This window comes from Opisthocomus hoazin, chromosome 14, assembly GCF_030867145.1.
Source record: "Opisthocomus hoazin isolate bOpiHoa1 chromosome 14, bOpiHoa1.hap1, whole genome shotgun sequence".
NCBI classification, from domain to species: domain Eukaryota; kingdom Metazoa; phylum Chordata; class Aves; order Opisthocomiformes; family Opisthocomidae; genus Opisthocomus; species Opisthocomus hoazin.
In genome coordinates, this window is record NC_134427.1 from 19,469,717 (window position 1) to 19,489,985 (window position 20,269).

General features: G+C 44.8%; 1 protein-coding gene across 8 annotated transcripts in view; it reads left to right on the top strand.

Moving 5' to 3' along the window:
* VBP1 (VHL binding protein 1) overlaps positions 1 to 19,570 on the top strand; it is a 43,890-nt gene extending 24,320 nt beyond the window's left edge. For 3 of the 8 annotated variants that reach the window (XM_075435137.1, XM_075435140.1, XM_075435141.1), the window contains 7 exons: positions 491 to 607; positions 729 to 759; positions 1,252 to 1,372; positions 3,296 to 3,319; positions 3,448 to 3,504; positions 3,837 to 3,944; positions 4,531 to 6,462. In XM_075435137.1, coding sequence (XP_075291252.1) covers positions 491 to 607; positions 729 to 759; positions 1,252 to 1,372; positions 3,296 to 3,319; positions 3,448 to 3,504; positions 3,837 to 3,944; positions 4,531 to 4,545 — 473 coding nt within the window. In that variant the 3' untranslated portion in view covers positions 4,546 to 6,462. Of the gene's footprint in view, positions 1 to 490; positions 608 to 728; positions 760 to 1,251; positions 1,373 to 3,295; positions 3,320 to 3,447; positions 3,505 to 3,836; positions 3,945 to 4,530; positions 6,463 to 9,178; positions 9,339 to 13,742; positions 13,868 to 14,929; positions 14,997 to 15,459; positions 15,559 to 17,299; positions 17,439 to 18,451 lie in introns of those variants that run through there. The other 5 variants (XM_075435139.1, XM_075435142.1, XM_075435145.1 and 2 more) reach the window with 4 other exon arrangements.
* Positions 19,571 to 20,269: the final 699 nt, after the last annotated feature.

Here is a 20,269-nt window from a genome sequence, read left to right on the forward strand (position 1 = left end):
TTGAAGAACAGCCGAGTTATGATGTTTCTCTTGGTGCTATTTCAGTATGTATTCTAAGTCCTTACGAACTTATGGCAAAGGAACTTTTTGTGTACATTAGGATACTAGCAGTTTCATGAAATTACTGGTATATTGTGTTACAAGAACACTTTGAAAATATCTTCGACAACCTTCTTCCTTCTTCAGTTTTAGGGGAGATACATCTTAATTTAAAAATACCATCAGTTACTACTGAAGCAAAATTAAAGATTCTACTAGATTAGTAGCTGCAATGTAGTATTCCATTAAGAAAAATAAGAGGTTAAATGATGTTTCTGTCTAAGCCATAAACGCTTCCAGCATGTTGAACCTCCACATATAAATACTCAAATTACTTAGTGTTCTATAAACAAAATACCTCTCTGGCTTATGGATGTCTTTTATTAAATGCAATGTAACTGTTTTGTCAACAGTTGCTTTTATGTTTTTTATTTAGCTTGTAACTTTCTAGATGATGTGTTGCAACCCACAGTACCACCACAAAGTCAAAGAGCCACTTCAGCCAACCAGCAAAGTGGAAAAATTTTGGCAAATGACCTCGATTCTTCACTTGCTAATCTAGTGGGAAGTAAGCGTGAAGCTTTTAAATTTGACTTTACTTTTCGTTACTGAAAACAAACCAAGCTTTTTTTTTTCCCCAAAAAAATTAAAATTACTTAGGTATTTTGTCTGTTTCTCTTTCCCTCCAGATCTCGGCTTTGGAGGAACTCCATCCAAAAAGTAAGTGCACATATGTACTTATAATGTGCTTACGTGACTGTTTCGTCGTCTCTGGCATAGTTTATCAGCACTGACATGGCAAGAGTCTCAACTCTTGAAAGTAGTCTGCTGCCAAGCACAGTACTGAAACAGTGAGTTTGTGGTCAGTCACCATAACATGGTCGACCTTGACTTTTGAAGCAATTCATTTTAGTTTTGCAGCTGCTGTATTTTTACGAAACACCATAAAAGTTCTTGTAGTTACAGAAAACTCCAGTTAATCGTTATGCTGTGCAGTGCAGTAATGATAGTTTACTTTCAACACAAAACAGAACACCCAGACTTCATACATACTGGAACAGAGATATCTAAGTAGTTACTGAAATCCTGAGTGTTTCTTCCCCCCATATATTTCAGCTGTGTGCATGTAGTAAGGCTTGTTTTGGTTTTCCGTTATGTTGTTACTTTAGCTGTTGAGTCCCTGTGAAAACTAATACCACAGTTTCATTTTAGATCGGATATGCAGTGGACCCAGCCTACAGAGAAGAAACTTACTGGTGGAACAAACTGGCAAGCAAAAACAAGCACATCGACTACGTGGAACCCTACTCCCTTACCCCCTATTCCACATATGGTAATTTCTGTACTATTGAAATCATGCTTCATTCTTGCAAATGCTAATTCCCTGCTTGAATTGACTTCAAAAGAATAGCAAAGGCTGTCTGGGACAAGACTAGGGGCAGAGGGGAATGCTTGTAGGATAACTTCTCAGACTGAGGTAGAGATTTTAGAATGCTTTATTTCCTCTCACTGTAAAACTTGTCTGTTAAAGATTTAAATAATTGTCCTTTCACTTGAGCTGTGTCTCAATTCATAAGTTGGTTTTTTTTTTTCTGAATTGAAACAAATGACCCCAAACCAGAAAATTTCTGATGTGCATGTTATATGCTCTTCCCCCCCACCCCCCAGCACCTTTAAGAATTGTAAGAATATGTTTCAAGGGCAAAACTTCTGTTCCTTCCAGTTTTCACTCCATTTTCAGTTTTGTCACACGAAATGCTGCTGCAACCCCTGCAAGGCACCTTAATTATCGGGTCAAGTAGCACTTTGGATTTCTGATAATGCTCAACGGCAACTTCATGATTTTAACACAGTACAAAATACTAAGCGGAAGTTTTATAGTTATTTAAATAAAGAATTTTCTCATAGGCAACTGACTTTTCCTATGCCTAAAAGAGATTTTTCAAGTATCTTCTATTCATGTATATTCATACAAATACAGACCACTCCTGAAATCTAGCTGCCTTGGAGGGAAGTAGAATGTTTGTCTTGGTTATATGTATAACTAGGTTAGTTGCCATATTTGCTATGAGTTTTGGTCTGCTGTCTGACTTCATTTTTCACTAAGAATGGCTTTGCCTGTAATGCTTGTTTTCCTCATCTTACATGAGTGTGCTCATTCCAGATTATCAAAGTTGAATAGAATATTAAATCCAGTATTGGACTCAAACAAAACTCCAAAGTTCCAATGATAGAATGTCTCAGTTGTATAGCACTATTACGTGAGGCTTCTGAGACCATAATATCTTTTTATCCCCTCTCAGTGCTCCAGAATATGTTGTTAGAGTGCTGATGCATTCTTACTTTTGAAGGATAGAGGGCACCTTAGCACGCATTGATCACTGTGGATTTGGGTTGTGGTTGTGTGTTTTTTATTTCATGGGTTCATGCTTAATACTTTCTGGTCTAAGCATTTGAATGCTTTATACCAGATATCTGCTCACTTATTTGATTGGGATTCCAGCAGTTAATGATACAAATAACTAGCTCAGCTGTGAGAATCTTTAAAATCAGTGCCCCAGTACTGGAAAGGTCTAACTGTCCCGGCTTGGTCTGTGACATTGAGTGCTTACCCTCCAATTCGTGTACAGTCTGCATACTCTTTTGCAGTGAAGTATTTTAATTAGCACTCCATTTTTTAATATGATTAGCACTACTTAACAATGCACGGCAATATGAAGTGCATGCATCACTGTGCCTATGAACATAACCTGCTAGAAGTTAGTACTGGCTTAAGATGCTCTTCATTTTTCTTTTTTCATATTGTGATATGTTGTAGACATCAGAAATTAGCAACATTTACTTGACTAAACGTCATTGCTGTTTGTTTCCTAAGATGAATGATCACTGGCTTCCTTGTTCTTTTCTATGCCCTTCTCACATATAATGGGAGGAAGAAGGAATATTGCATGCCATGCCCTCTAAAAGCTTATCACACAAATGTTTGTGCAAGCAGCATACTCGAATCTAGCTAGATTTAGTAAAATTGCTATTTTTGATGCAAGTCTTACCAGCAATAGCTTTCTAGGCAGGGACCCTGCTCAAGTTAACAGGCATAGTTACTGTCCTTGCACTTTTTTCCTCTCACTTTAATTGTTTTAATAAATGAGTTGAGCATAGTTACAGACAGTTAGTCTTGAATCCATCCCTTGGTTAGAGTTTCCAGTTCGAATAAGTCTTCAATAATTTTCTGTCCTTACTCCTTTTGCTGTGCCAGAATGGAGTACACTATCCTGGATATGTAAGTCAATTTCTTGTAAATACATTGGTTATTTTAAGTATTGAAAAACATGTATTTTTCACTGTTTTATATATGTTACCAGCATGCATGAGCTTATCTAAAATACATTAAAATTGTCTTGATTGAAGGTACCTGCTCCTATCGCGTACCCAGTGACCACACCTCAAGTGCCTGTATATGGAATGGTAAGAAATAAGATTGTCTTGCATTCCTGAAAAACCTGGTTGTTTCCTCCAGTGGGTTTCATGGCAGGCATTATTATGCTCAGATCATCCTGCAGCTTACCTGTGTTCTTTCATAAGGTCGATAGTGTGAGAGATCTGATAGCTTTTTCACACTGTGCATTGGAAGACTTTGCTCTAAATTATATACAGCAAGTTTTTTAGAAGCTTTAACTTGTATGTGCACGTGTGTCTATATGCTTATTTTCCACTATACTTAGAATGCAAAAAAATGATAATCTAGAATTAATTTGAATTTTATATACTGGTTTTGTCGGGCTTTTGTTTTTCTACAGGTACCTCCTCAGATTGGAGCTGCTCCTTTGATGGCACCCCAGTCAATGATGTATACACAGCCTGGTCTAAGGCCAACAAACCCTTTTGCACCTGTTTCTGAAACTCAGGTGAACTGTGTTCTTCAGTCTTGAGATCCCATTGAAACTTTGGTCTTGGTAAAAATAACCAAATGTTTCATGAAGGGCTACTAATGTATGTCTGTGTTTGAAAGTGAGGAGTTCCTCAGGCAATGGCAGCAGCTAGTGCTGGCGAGGAAGCGAATTCAGATAGTGAGACCATGCAAACGTAGGAAGCAAGGAAGAAAGGAAAAATTGGAGACTTAATGGCTACCTTATTACTGTGCCAATATTAAGAAAATGGAAGTGGTGGAGATGTGTAGGACTTAGACTCCCAGGACATTAGCTGGGTGCTTGGTTTAGTCACGCTGACTAGAGCAGTCGTGAAAGCTTTCTGAAGGATCAGGTGCTGGGGAGGTGAAAAAGGCATGGACAACAGATCGTTCGAGTAGAGGAAACTGTGTACCCCTGTCGTCCAAATATATTGGTCTGTATGTTCTTTGGGGATTTTTTTAACATGCCAAAACCTGTAGTCTTATCTTGCAAGTAACAAGGCAGTTGAATAGATTCCTAAGTCTGAAACATGGAGAAACATGTGTTGTGTAAGTGGCATTAATATGTAGTCTCTCCTTCACAGATACAATTTATGTAGAGCCGCCAAAGCAGCAAGATGTGAGAACAACCAAATACTGGTAAAAAAAGAAAAGACTGAATTTTGATCTTTCCATGATGTATTCCTGAACAGGGCAACTGTTTCTTCCCTGTATAATAGAACATTATTTTGAATTTCAATGCTCAAGAGATTCTTGTTTATAACAGTCACTGCAGTGCGAAGTCATGTTTGTTCACTGATTTTTTTTTTTTTTTTTAAACTGCTCAGCAAAAAACTGTGTGTTAAGGTTGACTCAGAAGGTGCAGGCTGGATTATCATCTTCGAAGCTGAGAAGAGGGGTTACATGATTGCTCCGCAACCTTACTCGTCAGTGGATTACCTTAGGAAGTTAACTGAGGATGTCAAAGCTATTTATTTTCTCCACAAATTCCGTGGCTGTTTTAACCAAGACACAACACAAATGAAGTTGAGCAATAAAATTATGTGCTCTAATAAATACTCTGATAGAGCAATGCTTGTATTATCGTAAGGCAAATATTATGGGAAATCAGACAGCTTTTCAGATTACAATAGTTTATAGTAATTAGCAAACTTTATAATGTGAGTTTGAAATGCTGTGAATCAACAAGATATATACATATTACGTACATATATATATATATATATAGTAAAAATAATAAATTGCTCCATTGGTATGTCAGTGTTACGTGCCTAGTTGAAAGAGCTAGGCTCTGATATGGGCTGAAGGTCTCAGGTGGAGTCGGGGAAACAAGCGTGCTGGAGAACAGCGTGTGCAGCCTCCGACGGGTGACAGGAGCTGCACTGCCATCGAGTAGCTTCTCTGCAGGTCACGTCTGTCGCAGCTCGAGGAAGAGTAGCTTTGGGAGCAGTTTGAAAATCTGGTTGCTAACTGCAGAACAGGCAAGAAATCCAATTTTTTTTTTTCATTTTTTTTTTAAAGGCCATTAGGTCAAAAGAACCAAACCTTGCAATAGTGCTGACACTTGTGAACTGGCAACTGTATTGAAATTATCCAGCTGTAGAGAATAGCTTGTGCTGCTTTTCTGAAATAAGAACCTAGTTGTAAACCATATAAAAGTAATTATTTTTAAACATGTAAATATGTGCAGACTTTTAGATAATCTTTTCTTTAATGCTGCAGTAATCTTTGTCTTCTGTAGTAATTTCAAGATAAAAATGCAATGTTAAGAAGTCGGACTCTTTTTGAGAGGAGAATCTTTTAAATGAACTAATTTATGAAGTATGCTGTTCATGATGGGTCAGATGTGTACAGATTTTTGGCATGTCTTTTGTATTTAACAATCTTCCTCCAAAACAGAAATCGGCTATGAAAATGCCTTACCTTGTATTTTTCAGTGTCTGATAAAAAGCGATAGCATTAAAAAAAAAAAAAGTTAATAACGAGTAAATGGGATTGGAGCAACCTTTCTTCCAGAAGTTTTGGGGCAGAATACAATGAAAAGCTCTCCTGTAAAATGACTTCTTCTAATGATTAATATTAAAGCTGAGTTTTCAAAAAATGAAATAGTTTCCTATTGTTGCAATAAATAGACCTCCAGAGTAGCATGTCTCTTATCTTTTGGGGAGTCTATAATTGCAGAAATATCTCTGACTGTCACTGTAAATGCAAATAGGCCTGAGAATCTTGTCACTGTCCTGTAGAGAACTTCTAAAATACAGCACTTTCCTCATAGTGGGAATAAACCTTCTCCTTCTCTAAATGCTTCATTCTGTCCAGAGATTGCAAAAGTAGTATTACTTAACCCTATTGAAATATTTTTGCCAAGTGAAACAACTCAAAAGAAACAAAATTTAAAAAAGCAAGCCCCCAACCCGTGGAATCTGTAACCACTGACTTCCTGGGAAATGCAAGCTTGCAAAAATTTAAAACTCGGAGTTCCTGAATGTGTATTGTTGGTGGTTTTTTTTTTTTTTTTAAAGAATTTGGACTGGTATAGAGCAATTCAATGTTCAGGTTTGAATTACAAAGGGCTTCAAGCTTTAATCCACCAGTATTGGGTTGAACAATTGTACAATTTTAAGCCAGTGAGTTCTTCGGTGCCTATAGTTGCCCTCTGCGTGATGAGGGAATAGATGCCATTTAGATGGGGTCATTGTGTTGAGGGGACTGTTTATTTAAGAAATAGTGAATTCCATTGATTTTATTCAGCATTGAAAGGTCTCAAGTTCAAATTGGACCAGTACACGTAGTAATAAATGTCTGGGCATTAATGACAGAGCTGAGAGAGCTACAGGCAGGCAGTTTCTAGCAGTGTAAGCTGCGGGTCTTTCTCATACTGAGTTGTGTAAGTAATAATCAGTTATTTTAATAAAATATGCAAATAAATGCCTGGCAAACAGTATAGATTTGTTACAACTATTGCAGAGCATTCTGAATATCTGGAATGTATGGATTTAGTACTAGGTATAGTTTGTGCTACTTCTGGTTTGCTCTGGATTTTTTAATGGTTCTTTGGTATGCTTTCTTGTAGCAAAGCTGTCTGATACCATTTTAGTATTAAAAAACGAGAAACAGCCACAAAGTACATCCTAAAAACTTTATAAGCTACCTTCTTTTTAGTCTGGTTCAGAGTGTTTGGTCCATTAAAACACGGCTTTCAGATTTATCCTGATGAAGAAAAGATTGCTTTGCACGCTTCTCTGCGCGGACATGCACGGGACTGCTTGTTGCCAGCCTCTGCCTCGGGTGCCTGTCGGGCGCATAAAACAGCAGAGTGCGGCGTTTCGAGTAACAGAGTTTGTGCTTCAGAAGGAAAAACCAGGGACTTCGGATGCTGTCACGGCTTTTACGGCTCGAAACTCGTTCTGCAAAACACCGCTCTGAAGACAAAGACTGTTCTTGAGGGTACCTGTAGTAGCCCGCGAGAGTTGTGAGGAGTGGTGGTGCCGAGCGAAACCCGAGAGAGATGTATATAAATGTGACTTTCATCTCCTTCCACCTCGTTGGATCGGAGTCCTGTTCTGAATACTTCAGAAAGCAGATAACTAAGAAGCTGCTCCATGCTTGTTGAACGAGGAGGACTCGCAGCGCGCTGTGTGCTTTGCGTTCTTGTCCTGCAGGGGGTTGTTCCAGGGACTTCGCGCTGCGGCGGGGAGGTGCCTGAAGGTGACTTGGGGGGGGATCTGGAGAGGTTGGTTGTGTCGGGCCTGAGACTGCACCTCTGTTTAAGTGACCAGGGTTTGCTAATGACACAGTCTGACTTGGCCTCTGAGAAGCCATGGAGATTTTTTTTCCTTTTTAATTTTGGACACATGTACTAGAGAAGTCTTAAGTTCTCCGCATGCAGCGGTGGAATAGTAGGTAAAAATAACAAGTGGACCTTTGTTTGAAACAAAACCAACCAACACACACACAGACACCAACAAAGAGACTTCTGACTGCAGGACTGAATACAGGGTGTATCCCCATCGGGGTTTTTTGACCTCTGGCAGGGAGGGTGGGGTTACAATTAGAATAGTACGCACTGTGGATCAGTGCTTAATTTGTACATAAAAAGGAAAACTTTGTTTTGGTTAGTTTGTATTGTAAGGACAACATCTAAAGGCACTGTGTATCAGTCATTTATTTCCATTTAAAAGATTATATTTTTGAGCAATGGAAGCTGTACGTGATGTTATCATTTATACATTACTGGTAGCTAGGACTATAGAAAACCTGTTGCTATTACTCTGAAGATGTATTTGACTTATTGATATATAACTTGCTGCATCACTACTTTACGCAGATTCTCATGATCGTTTATTTAAAGAGATTGTAGTAACTGGGACAGTTACACCAGGAGTTGTACCAGCAGCTCTTTCAGTCCATCTCAAACACATATCTTCGTGAGCGGGTTTCATCCTTTTCTGAATATTTGGCTGGAATTTCGTCTTGGAGCGATGACAGAGCAGGTGCTGGAACAGATTTCCCTCACCCCAACCCCGACTTTACATTATTTATTTCATAGGTCTTGTTTTGTATGTGATGTTTTTCCCCATGACAGGTTATTGCCTTTTATTGGATATTTATTGAAAAGGAGGGACTCTGAGTTGGGCTGTTGAGGATTTTTTTTTCGGATGTGTTCTTGTACAGCTGTTCCCATACTGGAGTTCCTTTTATAAGAACACAGAAGCTGTGGGAAATCCCCAAGCCACAAACCGGAACAAAATCCCCAGGGTTTGCGTTCGGTGAATGAACAATTTTTTAAAAGCTGCCGAAGCACAAGACCGGCCCTGTCGATATTTTAATTGTGGAACTTTGCACCCTGTTAATACGCAAACTGTTTGGTTTTTTTAAAAACTGCTCCTTCCCCGTTATTGGAGGAAACGAGCTTTGGAGAAAAAATAAAAATAAACTTTGGCAGAGGCGCGGTGCGGGTGTGCGCGTGATCCTTCCTGGGGGGGGCTCGGGCCTTGCTCTGCGCCGGAGGCCAGGGGCGGGCTGTGCCTCTGCTGCCTTGGCTGGGCACTTGCGGGCGGGAGGGGGTGCGGGGTCCCCCTGGGTCAGATGGCCCCACCCCCAGCCAGGGGCGCGGCGCCACGCCCCCCGCCCAAGCCCACCAATGGGCGGCGCTCCGACGGCAGCCACCCCGCCTACCCCGCTCGGATCCGCCCCCGCGTCTTCTCGTCACGGGTGGGGTGGCGCTGGACTCTTGACGTGATGACGTCTGACTACGGTGTCCCGGCGAAGGCCGCGCGCGCACCGTCGATTCTCCAAGATGGCGGCGGCCACCAGCAGCGAGACGGGGTGCGGCGAGGCGGCGGCGGGCGAGAAGCGCGGCCCCCTCGGCATCCCCGAGGCGGTCTTCGTGGTGAGCGGCGGCTCCGCTGGCCGACCCGGGAATAGGGGCGTGGCGGGGGGGGACCGCGCTCCGGCAGCCGGGCGCGGCCCCTGTGAGGCGGCACCTGCGGCGGGCGGTGCCCTGAGGGAGCGCGCGCGGCGGGGCTGCCCCTCACGGCGGGGCTGAGCGGGAGCTGCGGGCCCGGCCCCAGCACCTCGCGGGCCGCCCGGTGCCGGGGGCCTGTCCCGTGGGCCCAGCCGGCCCCGGAGCGGCGCGGGCGATGCCGTACGGCGGGGCTCGCCCCGCTCGCTGCCTCGCGCGCTGGGTGTGAGGCGCCTGGCTGCTGAGCGGGAGCGAGCGCCGTGCCCGGCTGGGTGTCCTGGCCTGCGGAAAGCCAGCGCACGTGTGCGCCTTCTGGGGAAACAGGCCCCGCTTGTTTGTCTGAGTTTTTAAAGCGATTTTCCAAGCGTTGAGTCACTCGGTTGGCTGGTGGGAGGGAAGAATTCGTCGACCTGGAGTGGCGTAATGTCAAAAAGATCTGTTGTCCGCTTATAAATGCTGATAAATATCTGCAGGGTGGGTGTCAGGAGGCCGGGGCCAGACTCTTTCCAGTGGTGCCCAGCGACAGGACGAGGGGCAACGGGCACAAACTGAAGCAGAGGAAGTTCCGTCTGAACATGAGGAAGAACTTCTTCCCTCTGAGGGTGACGGAGCCCTGGAACAGGCTGCCCAGGGAGGCTGTGGAGTCTCCTTCTCTGGAGATATTCAAGACCCGCCTGGACGTGGTCCTGGGCATCCTGCTCTGGGTGACCCTGCTTCGGCAGGGGGTTGGACTGGGTGACCCACAGAGGTCCCTTCCAACCCTGACCATTCTGTGATTCTGCTCCAGGCTAGCTCTTGGCCTGCCGCCTTGACCGCTGCTTCGTTCTGTTTGATCAGTGAGTGCTGGTCAGACTGGCTGTACCTGGCTGCCGTGGTATCGTCTTGCAACGCCGGATGTCTGCCCTGAACGTTTCGTTTGTCATGCTGCTTTGTTACTGAGATTTTCGGGGACTTTGAACATCTCTATTTCTCAGATCTGTCTTGCTATCTTTACCAGAGCTGTTTGGACGGATCAGATGTGACTGCTTTTGTAGGAACAAATCAATGTGACTTGCGTTTTGGTATTTCTAGGCATAGTGCTTGTGTTACCTGTGTGTATTTCTGGGGCAGAGGTCCTGAACAGACAGGCACAGCACACTTGCTTTCAGTGCATCCAGATCCTGCTTTTTCTTTAAGGTCCTTTTAAGAATTATTGGTCTCTGGCAAATTTTATGGGGATGTAAAACCATTGCTGCCTGCGGCTGACTTCCTTCCACTCCCTTATGGGAGACTAACGCAGACGCAAGCAAAAGGAGAGGGCCGTGGCTTCAACTGCTGTACAAAACCGCAGTCATCGTGACAGAGGAGAGCGCGTGGTCTGTGCTGACCCTCCAGTGGCCGCCACAGTGGGGAGCGGGAGGGAGCCAGCGTCAGCGAACACCTTGAGGGTGTCCGTCACGTCCCTCGTTTTCCTACTGGTGGCTGTCGATGCGGTTTGTTTTTGGTTCCGCGTTGTTCCCTTCTGGTGCTTGTGTCTGAAGGATCTCGCGTGCCTTGTCGTGCGACTTGGGAAAGTTCCAGGGGTTGTAGCTTAGTTGTGTGCTTCCACTCAGTTCTTTGTAACGTTACCGCTGGATGCAAAGCCCATTGAAGTTTCCTAATTCTTGTGTCTGAGAGGTGCTCTAATCAAATGCAGATGTCTCTGCAGAAGAGATCCTTGATGATGATCTTGGAGTACTTGGATGTAGGTGTTAAGATAGACTATTTTGTTCAAAAGAAGCCTATGCTAAGTTGCTGTTAATGGTATTCTGCTCCACAAAGTGAAAATGCTACTGTCTTGAGCCTGGTTTTTATTACAGGTTTTGCATCAGAAAATAGTTTTCTATTTCAAAAGCGTTGTAGACCACCGTGATGAGAAAGACTTCCTGATGGCTTGCTTGACGTTGCACCCACCTCGTGCTACATGGGCAATCTGACTGTGAGTCTTCTCTTCAGAGATGTTTTCTTTAAGTGTCCTGATTCAGCAAAGGCTCTTCACACCGTTCCTGGCGGATACCTTTTCTTAGGCATTGATCCGTGGATTCTTGCGCCTCTCCGGATTTCAAGTGACGTTAAGCATTAACTCAGGGTTTCACTGGAGGAGTTTAAAAACCACTCCAAACAGAACTTTCAACTCAGTTTTCTTCTGAGCTGTTCACCAGATGTTTCCAAATAAAATGCTGTCCTTATTCTGCCTTCCTTAGCAGGCGCGTGAGTGGGAGGACAGGGGATGCAAATCTGTGAAGGTTTCTCTCTTGTCACATCCTCTGTGCACGCCCAGAGGTGATGATAGCTCTCCGCAGAGGCAGAGCGAGTGCCTGCAGCTCTTTCTTTGGGTCATCACTCAAAAGATAAACACAAGGCCACGCGGGAGCGTGCTGTCCTGCTCTCTCTCGGGGTTTTTGCGGAGTGTTCATGTGGCTTGGCTCAAAGTTTGCAACGCCTGTTACCTTGATGGTATACAACAAGGGCGTTTTGCCAGTGAATTTCCTTCCGAAGAAGACAGATGAGTTTTGGCAGATCCTTGCAGAACCAGTAAGGTAATTCTGCAGCTGAGATGCTGCGTGATACGCCGTGAATCAGGGATCTCAATAGCATTGACACCCAGCTCTGCTACAGAGCTGTTCTGCTCAAGCTCGGAGGAGTCACCGTGTCTCGGCCTTGCGGCTGGATAAGGTGGGCCGAAAGCCCAACTGGCGGGACTTGGAAGTTGCAGCTGGAAAACCTGGGTGGCAAATCGGAACCCGCCTCGGACGGGGGCACTGTGTAGCAGGAGGAGATCACCAGTGCACAGGGGGCCTGAATTCGCTTCTTGGCATCTTCGTTTCATCAGGACTGGGGTTCTGTCCTGTCTGTCTGTACAGACACAAGCTGCGGCAGAGGCGGGGTGCCGGGCAGCTTGTGGGGCGAGTCGTTGCCCACCTGCTTTGTCTTCCTGTCTTGGGTGGTTTACGCGAGCAGTATAGCTTCCACAAGAGGGAGTGTGGTTTCAGAACATCCTCAGGCCGCACTTCTGCACCACTTGCCTGAATCTAATCCTTGGGTTTTTTGGTTAAAGCTTCTCTACAGGCTTCATCAGGAGACAGGAATGTTTCTCGTTCTGTTGCCGGTGAGGTAGCCGAAGGCGTTTGTGGGGCAGTTAGTATGAAATGCGGTCCCTTGAGGTCTGTTGTACTGCCTAGATCATGCTGCCTGCTGACGTCTGGTGTGGAGTTCATACTTCTACTGCCGATCTCCTTAGTGAGAAGGAAGGTGGGTGACTGCTTACCAGGTTTGGTAATTTCGTAGGAGGTTTCTTTGGCCGAGGGAGCCTAGGAGTCATAATGAGGGGAACCAGCTATTTGTCTGATATTACTTCTTTAGTAATGTATTATATTCTTTTGCTGATGTGAAACTAGTGGAATGGAAATGGGTAGTTAAAAAGGAGAAGCTGAAGAGGCCTATGGTAGGCTTCCATCCGATTTTACAGAGCTGTATAGACAAATAATGACAGAATTACCACAGTGGACGCGTGTGGTCATCTTATACATAGGTGAATGTTGTCAAGGTCAGAAACGCGTGGTTGATCTCTGGTGCCTTTTGCGAGGCTGAGAACGTTGCTGGAGGCAGCTGAACCTCCTCCTCCTCCTCCTGGGAGCCTGAAGGAGGCACCTGCAGAGGTCAGCATCCTTGCCTGCTCAGGCCTGTCTTCTCTGGCTGCTTTTCCAGCTGCCAGTAGGGCTGCCGGGAGTTGTTCTCCAGAGGTTTCTGCAGCTTCCTGCCGACCACAGAAGGAGCATTTGAAGATGAGCTGTGTACTGCCGTAAAGCCTGCTGAGCAGATACCACAGCTTTCCCTCCTTTGCCTCCTTCTCTGCCACAACATCCTTGATCAGGCCGTGACTCTTTTCCTTCATCAGTCTTACCCAAAATAGTTTGTAGTCTGATTAGCTGCAGGGAAGCATTATCCCTGCTTTACAGGTAGGAAACCAAAGTTTAGCTGTGGTCTGAGGATATCCATCCCCGTTAGGTGTCATTTGACATCGGCCGGGACTGAAAGCACTGCTGAAAGTTGGCGGCTAACTAGCAAATCCGGTTAGGAAATAACCCTTCCACCCGTTCTGTAGTTCCCTACCAAAACTGGGGGGAGGGGGGAATGGAAAGGTGGCCACAAAAGGAAACAAAATGATTTTGTACTTCAGAAAAAAAAGAATTTTGCTTACATATTACACCCCCCTTCCCCCCCCAACTTAACTGCAGTAAGATGATAGCATGACTGTATCTAGGATTTCTGTCAAACTGTTCTAACACTGAGGGTTTCTTTCTCCCCTTAAAGGAAGATGTAGATTCTTTTATGAAGCAGCCTGGAAATGAGACAGCAGATGTAGTTCTTAAGAAGTTGGATGAGCAGTATCAGAAGTATAAATTTTTGGAACTTAATCTTGCTCAAAAGAAAAGGAGGTAAGTCATAATTTTTGCAGAATTGGGAAATGTTTAGTACAGTTCTATTTTTTTAAAAAATAATTTGAGTTTTCTTAAGTATCCCAAGAAGTAAAAGTTGATGTTAGGAGAGTTAATACTTGCAGTACTTTTAGGAAAGCCTAGCTTTTTTTTTCTTTCCTTTTCCTGAGAATTACATGCAAAAGAATGTACAGTATTGTTGAATTGGTCCTTAGCCTTTGAGGCCGAAAAGTACTGCTACGGTCTCTTAATTTGGTCAGCCAAGTGTAAATAAGAATGTGTTTTTGTCAAGTGACTGCTGTATCAAGCCTGTAACTTTTGGTTTAGTAGTCTCATCTCTTCAGCAGCTTCAGTCTTGATCTGAAGCTAGGCAAGAAGCAAATTTTTGAAAGCTAAAATCAAGGCTTCGAGTAATATTTTATTCAGACGACACCTCTTTCGTGGACAAGTAGCCCTCCTGATTTCCCCCTGGAGGCCTGCTCTGGGGCTCGCTGCTGTCCGAGCCCGCTGGTCACAGCGGTGGGTGGCCTGGAAGGCCGGTGGGGACCCCGGCGTCTCTGCTGGGCCGCTGCGGGGTGTTGAGGAGGGGGACGCCTTCGACTCTGGAGAGAGCTTTCGCTGTAGCAGTGCCCAGTCTCGCCGCTCCGAGCTGTTTGCTAGAACAGTTTGTGGACCTCGGAAGAAACACGCTTGGTTTGTTTTACCCACAGCGGTGTTTATCTGTGTTTCTGCTGAGGTTTCCCTCCTCGGGGAGATCAGAAATAGGCAAAAATACACTGTTTTAGCAAACAGGTATCTGTTACTGTTAATGTGTGTTGGCTCGGTGCGAAAGCTGTATGTACCGCTCTGCTTCAGCAAACCAACGAGCCTCGGTATGCCAAGAGGCCGGCGCAGCAGCAGCAGAGATGCCTTTACGTGCCGTGTCTTTCGAATCTGCGTTTGGAAGGCTGTCAGGAGTTTGGAGTTTTAAAGTGGAGGTTGGATTGTGTAATAAAACTGATCACTTGTTTAGGAAACTTTGTGTCTGTAAAATAATAAATTATAACTGTTGTTAATTCACAGGCTAAAAAGTCAGATTCCTGAAATTAAACAGACATTAGAAATTTTAAAACACATGCAGAAGAAAAAGGTAAACTATTTTGAATATCTAATGAGTATGAGAAAAGCTAACTACCTTTCCACCCTAACAGAACACATTGCAAGAAATGTTTTGGAGAGCACACTTAATATGCCTTTATAAATAACAGAATTGTTTTTAAAGGTATGTAGTACTTTTTGAAAGCTAGTTCAAAAAAAGTTAATGTTTGTAATGCAAACTTCACTGTTAATAGCCTATAGACTGCAGCTGAGCTTTGACTTCGTCTCTGTTCTGCACAGAGATTACTGTATTGTTTTTAGATACGTCTGTTTAAAATGCTTTGTTCTTGGAGCTCTGACTTTAATGTTGAAGTAAAATTCTGTAGAGTTCTACCAAAGTTAATACTGTATCGATGGCAAAAAGCAGAAAAGTGTGCTCTTTACTGTAAGTTTTATGTCTTTGACATAAGTTTCTGGTGAAAATAGCAATTTTAAGTTTTATTATTTGTCTTAAGGATTCCACAAATCCAATGGAAACCAGATTTTTATTGGCAGATAACCTCTACTGCAAAGCTTCAGTTCCTCCTACAGATAAAGTTTGTTTGTGGTTGGGGGTAAGTAGAACGGAACTTTCTCTGAAACTGTTCAAATAACTTGTAAAAGGCCTACGGAGGACAGTGTTCGTTGCTATCTCACCTGTGCTCCGCGTGGCTACGGCGTAATTCTGTTCGTACCTGCGTGGTGGAGCAGTGTCCTGTCGGCAGGGCAAGCCCAGCAGGGGAAGGTTTCATGGTTGATTTTATTTGGTGCCCAAACAGTTAAGACGTCAGAGAATTTTAATTTTGATGGATTGTTCTTTGGAAAAAGTACATTCAGGAACGTTTTCCTTATAACTTCTGTCACTTTATGGTTCAAATTACCATCCAGCATTGCCTGGGATAGGAAGGTGCCCAGCAAAATAACTTCGTTTGGCAACCAGCTTCCCATCTTCTCTATGTTTTTTTTGAATTTAGCATCTGGCTTTCCCTTTTCAGGCATGTTTTTAGGGGAAGATGGGATTTCTCTTACTTGCAGGTACCTGCCAGGATTTAGAGTGGTTTGTGCTAGAGACTGGTGGGATCAGGGCTCGAGACACAGATTTCCAAGTACTTAAGCGCTATCAGGCTGGGATACTTTGTATTCAGAGGCTTCCTTATAGGTGGAGACAACCTGCAAATGTTTATTTTGAGACTTCTAAATCCCAAATGTTCCCAAATCCCTGTGCTGGCTGCCAGACAAAACCACTTGGTTAGGACAGAAACGTTGACACGTGCAGCATCCGGACTGATGGGGCTGTTACTCCCAACCTCTCCCGCTTCTTTTCTGTCATAAAAAGAGGAGATTTGTCTGATACCTATTGCTTTTAGGAGACTGTCTTCAGAATTCACAGACATCGGCTTTCATGGAGCATCCCAGGTTTATTTTGTAACGGAATACTGCAGAAAGTTCATCTTATCGATGGTTCATGTGGAAAAGCGCTAATGAAATGCCACAAGCAATTTATTATATTTAGGTGTTCTTGGCCTTCTGCCTTGATCCTCCTCGTCGCTCACTGTCTGCACGGTGGGCTGTGGGTGTTGCTATTATTGGGGAAACCATGTCTTCCGGATATTTTGAAAGAAGAATGGCTTTTCTCACTCACAGCTCTGTGTAGCATTCCCCGGGATCACGTCTAGTCAGCAGAACGTGGCTCTGCTCAGTGCACAGTTCTTGCATGGGACAGAGTTTCACTGGTGCATCTTCACTTCCTGCTGCTCTTTCATCTCTTCATGTGTGAGCTCCTTATGCAGATGAAGATTGGTAGGGTAAAAACCACCACGGTATAGGATAGGACTTTTACACATGTTGAATTTTTAAATTCCTGTAATGCTTCTTGTAATGACCTATGCCTTTAGGCTGTTGGTCTGTGCTCTGCACAGAGAGCCTAAGGTTAATCTTGAACGCAACAAAAATTGTTTTTAGAGTTGTGGGGCACTTGAAAGGCACTGCCAGGAAACGTGGTGTCTCTCGCTTTTCAGATATGGTGAGGGTGAGATACTGGTACCCGCCAGGCTGAGCGCAGCCCACAGGGAGGGAGCTCCCTTGTTGCCTAGCTATAGGCAAAGAGCTTCCAGAGGGCTTTACTGCCCAGTTACCAACGTGGTGGAGGCCTCAGGTGCATTCTGGCATTGCTTCTCCTGAACCTTGGTGTCTTGGCCTGTCAGGACAGCCGTGTGTTAATGCAAGGAGCTATAGGCAATAGCCTGAAAAAAGCCTGCTGTGCCTTACTCCTTACAATGCAAGAGTAAAAGCTTTTACCAACCTTTCTTTTCTTAGGCCAATGTGATGCTTGAATATGATATTGATGAAGCTCAGGCTCTGTTAGAGAAGAATTTGTCGACAGCCACAAGAAACCTCGATCTTCTAGAGGAAGACCTGGACTTTCTTAGAGATCAGTTCACCACTACAGAAGTCAGTATCCTTTTTATTTTCATTTGCGGGGGAAGAGGTATCTGTGAAAGCTAACGTCCAGGTAATTGCCAATTTCCTGACATGTTTTTATCTTAGACCGGCTGCCCTTAAAATTCTGTAGCACTCACTCCAGGAGCTTAACCTTTCCTAGCAGCGAGGCAGGGTGCTGCATTTCCGGTGCCGAGCTGCAGGTTGGTGTGTTGGGGGCAGCAAAGCTCGTAGCTGTGATTGGGTCCCTGTGAAACCAACTGCGCTGGTTGCGAACCCAGACTGGGAGCCAGCTGGGAGCGTGGACCCATGCTGCGGAGCGATGGCCCGGAGCCGCTGCGGAGCAAAGCCACTCTCCCTTCCTCTCTAGAGCAGGAGTGTCGTCCTTCGGGCTGTTGCTGATGGTACCCAATTCAGCTGCCGTTGCGGTGTTCTCCAAGCAGCACGAGCCCTGCTGCAGCAAGCTGGGTGCTGGCTTGGGCATCGCTTAGCTTTGTTTTTTATTTGTTTATACTATCATGAACCACCTCCAGGGGTGGGGGGCGGTTTATGCTTTGTACTTAAAAACTGTTTTAATGATGAGGGTAGCCATCAGCTGAAGCATTAGAAGTAGTAGATGAAGGCACAACTCCTTGTCTTTGCGAATTGGTGCTTAAGCTGTCTTAGTGCCGCAGGAAATTATGGATGCCGGGAACGGGCAAACAGAGCTGGTGCTGGGCAGGCTGGCTGAAATCGGGAAAGAGTAGCCGTAAGTGAGACTACAGGTGTGTTTCTCTGCAACACCTCTTTGGAGGTGTTTAAGTAAATGGTAGAAATGCTGCAGTTATTAACAGTTGCTGGTATTGCTGCGCGTTAAGGCTTTGTACCAAGTCAGCTCTTCCACTAAAGGGTTTCGGTATTGACTGTTGCAAGTAAGTGAAGTGTTTGGGGCCAACCATATAACTGGATTTTCCCCTTTTGTTCTTTATGGGGTTTTTTTTTATTCCTTTCCTGAGTGTATGAGCTATTTCCTTAATTCCACACCCTCAGATATGGCTAGAGTTTATAATTGGGATGTAAAGAGAAGAAACAAGCAAGACCCTTCCAAAAATAAAGCATAGTTTTGCCAATTTTAAATGTGGTTTCAATTTCCAAATATTTTTTATTTAAACACCCCCGAAGTTCATTCTTAAGGGACTGAGTTACTTTAAGCATTTCAGTAAATGGCAAAATATATAAAAACTAATGGTGAGCACCATTTTATTTATTTGTAAACTCAAAATTTGGTTTCATGCATGCTTCATGAAAATGAATTATTTGAAAAGGCACCACATGGATCAGACCAGTCTGTCACAAATAAATTTCTACCAGAAGGCTTGTCTGAGAAGTTGAGGGGCATGTATGAAATGGAGTCTGACATTTTAGCAGGTTAAGGTCATGCAGGGGTTTCGTTCTTCATCTCTGTGGATGGCTGATGGGGTGCGAGTCGACTCAGGCTGGGACGACACCCAGCAGTAATGTTCTAGGGAGCAGAAAAAATACAGTGGGGTTGTGGGTTTTGTTTCGGTCAGGTGATTGGCAGCATCACTCTGCAAGCATTCCTGGATACGCGCTGTGGATAAACTTGGTTTTAATAGTTACTGGTTAGTTAACTGCCTGTCACCGGCCTCTCGGCACTTTACCGGTTGGTGACTTGTCTGCAGAGGAGAGTGGTGAATGGAGCAAGCAGCACAAGCGATGTCAAGACTGCAGGTGATCTCACCCCCTTCGTTTTCATACGTGTGCACGCGCCACTTCGTTCTGCGAATGCGTCGAACGAGGACAACGAAACGCTGACGGCCTCTAAAGAAACCCCCGATTTGCGATCCCTTAGGCGAGATGTCCTGTTCCAACGTCCTAACGCACGCCGCCTCCCCGGTGGTGACACCTGTATGGGGTGAGGATCGTTCCCGGGAGCGTGGCTGCGGGTGGTAGCAGGTGGGAAGGGGTTTCTGGGTTCCTCTGAAGCCTTGCAAGATTGTTGCCTTTTACCCCTGCGGTTTCCTTCTAAAATGAAATGCTCAGTGGTGATGTCAGTGGCTAATACTCACATTCTGTGACCGAAAATACAGGTTTCGCTGCAAAATAAATGCAACTGTTAACTGTACGATCTTCATGTAAGAAACAATATACCTGTAAACTTTTTGTACTTTTATTTCATGATATTAAAATAGTAAAACTAAGCAGTTGTGGCAAACACCCGTTTTTGTGCATATTTCTTTGTGTGAGCAAGCCATGAATCCGGTGTGTGATCTTCCCGAAGGTTTCCCTCCCTCGGTGGGGGTCAGGGGGCTGAAAAACTGCAGCCGAAGCAGCAGCCAGGAGAAACGTGGCTGGAATGGAACGGGGGCTGTGAGTCAGCACATCCCAACCATGAACACAGCGACTGCTCCGACGGCGCGTGGCTGCGGGAGCTGCGGGGAGGGGGATAAAGCAGGTGCATCCTTACCGCCCGTCAGCGCGCTCACCCGTGTCCTTCGTGTGGGGCGATGCTCTGTGTTCCCGCAGGGAAATGTGCGGATCGACCGGGTTACCTGGCTAAGGGGTGTCTGCCTGCTGCGACGCGGCGCAGGCTGCTTCTCCCTTTCTTTGTAAGAGCAGTGGAGCGACGGGAAAGGCAGCTGCAAACACGTCCTGACTCCTCTTGCAATTTTTGCTGCAGTTTGGGTTAATGAGATCCTGACAGGCTACGGCGCGCTCCCTGCCTCCCTCGGGATGGGCCGAAGGCAGCAACTGCCGCGCTTTGTTGTGCACAATGAAACCACCAGTTAAGCGTTTCTGCACGAGCAAAATAAGTGACCTAATGCTGGGGGAGGGCGGGGGGGACAG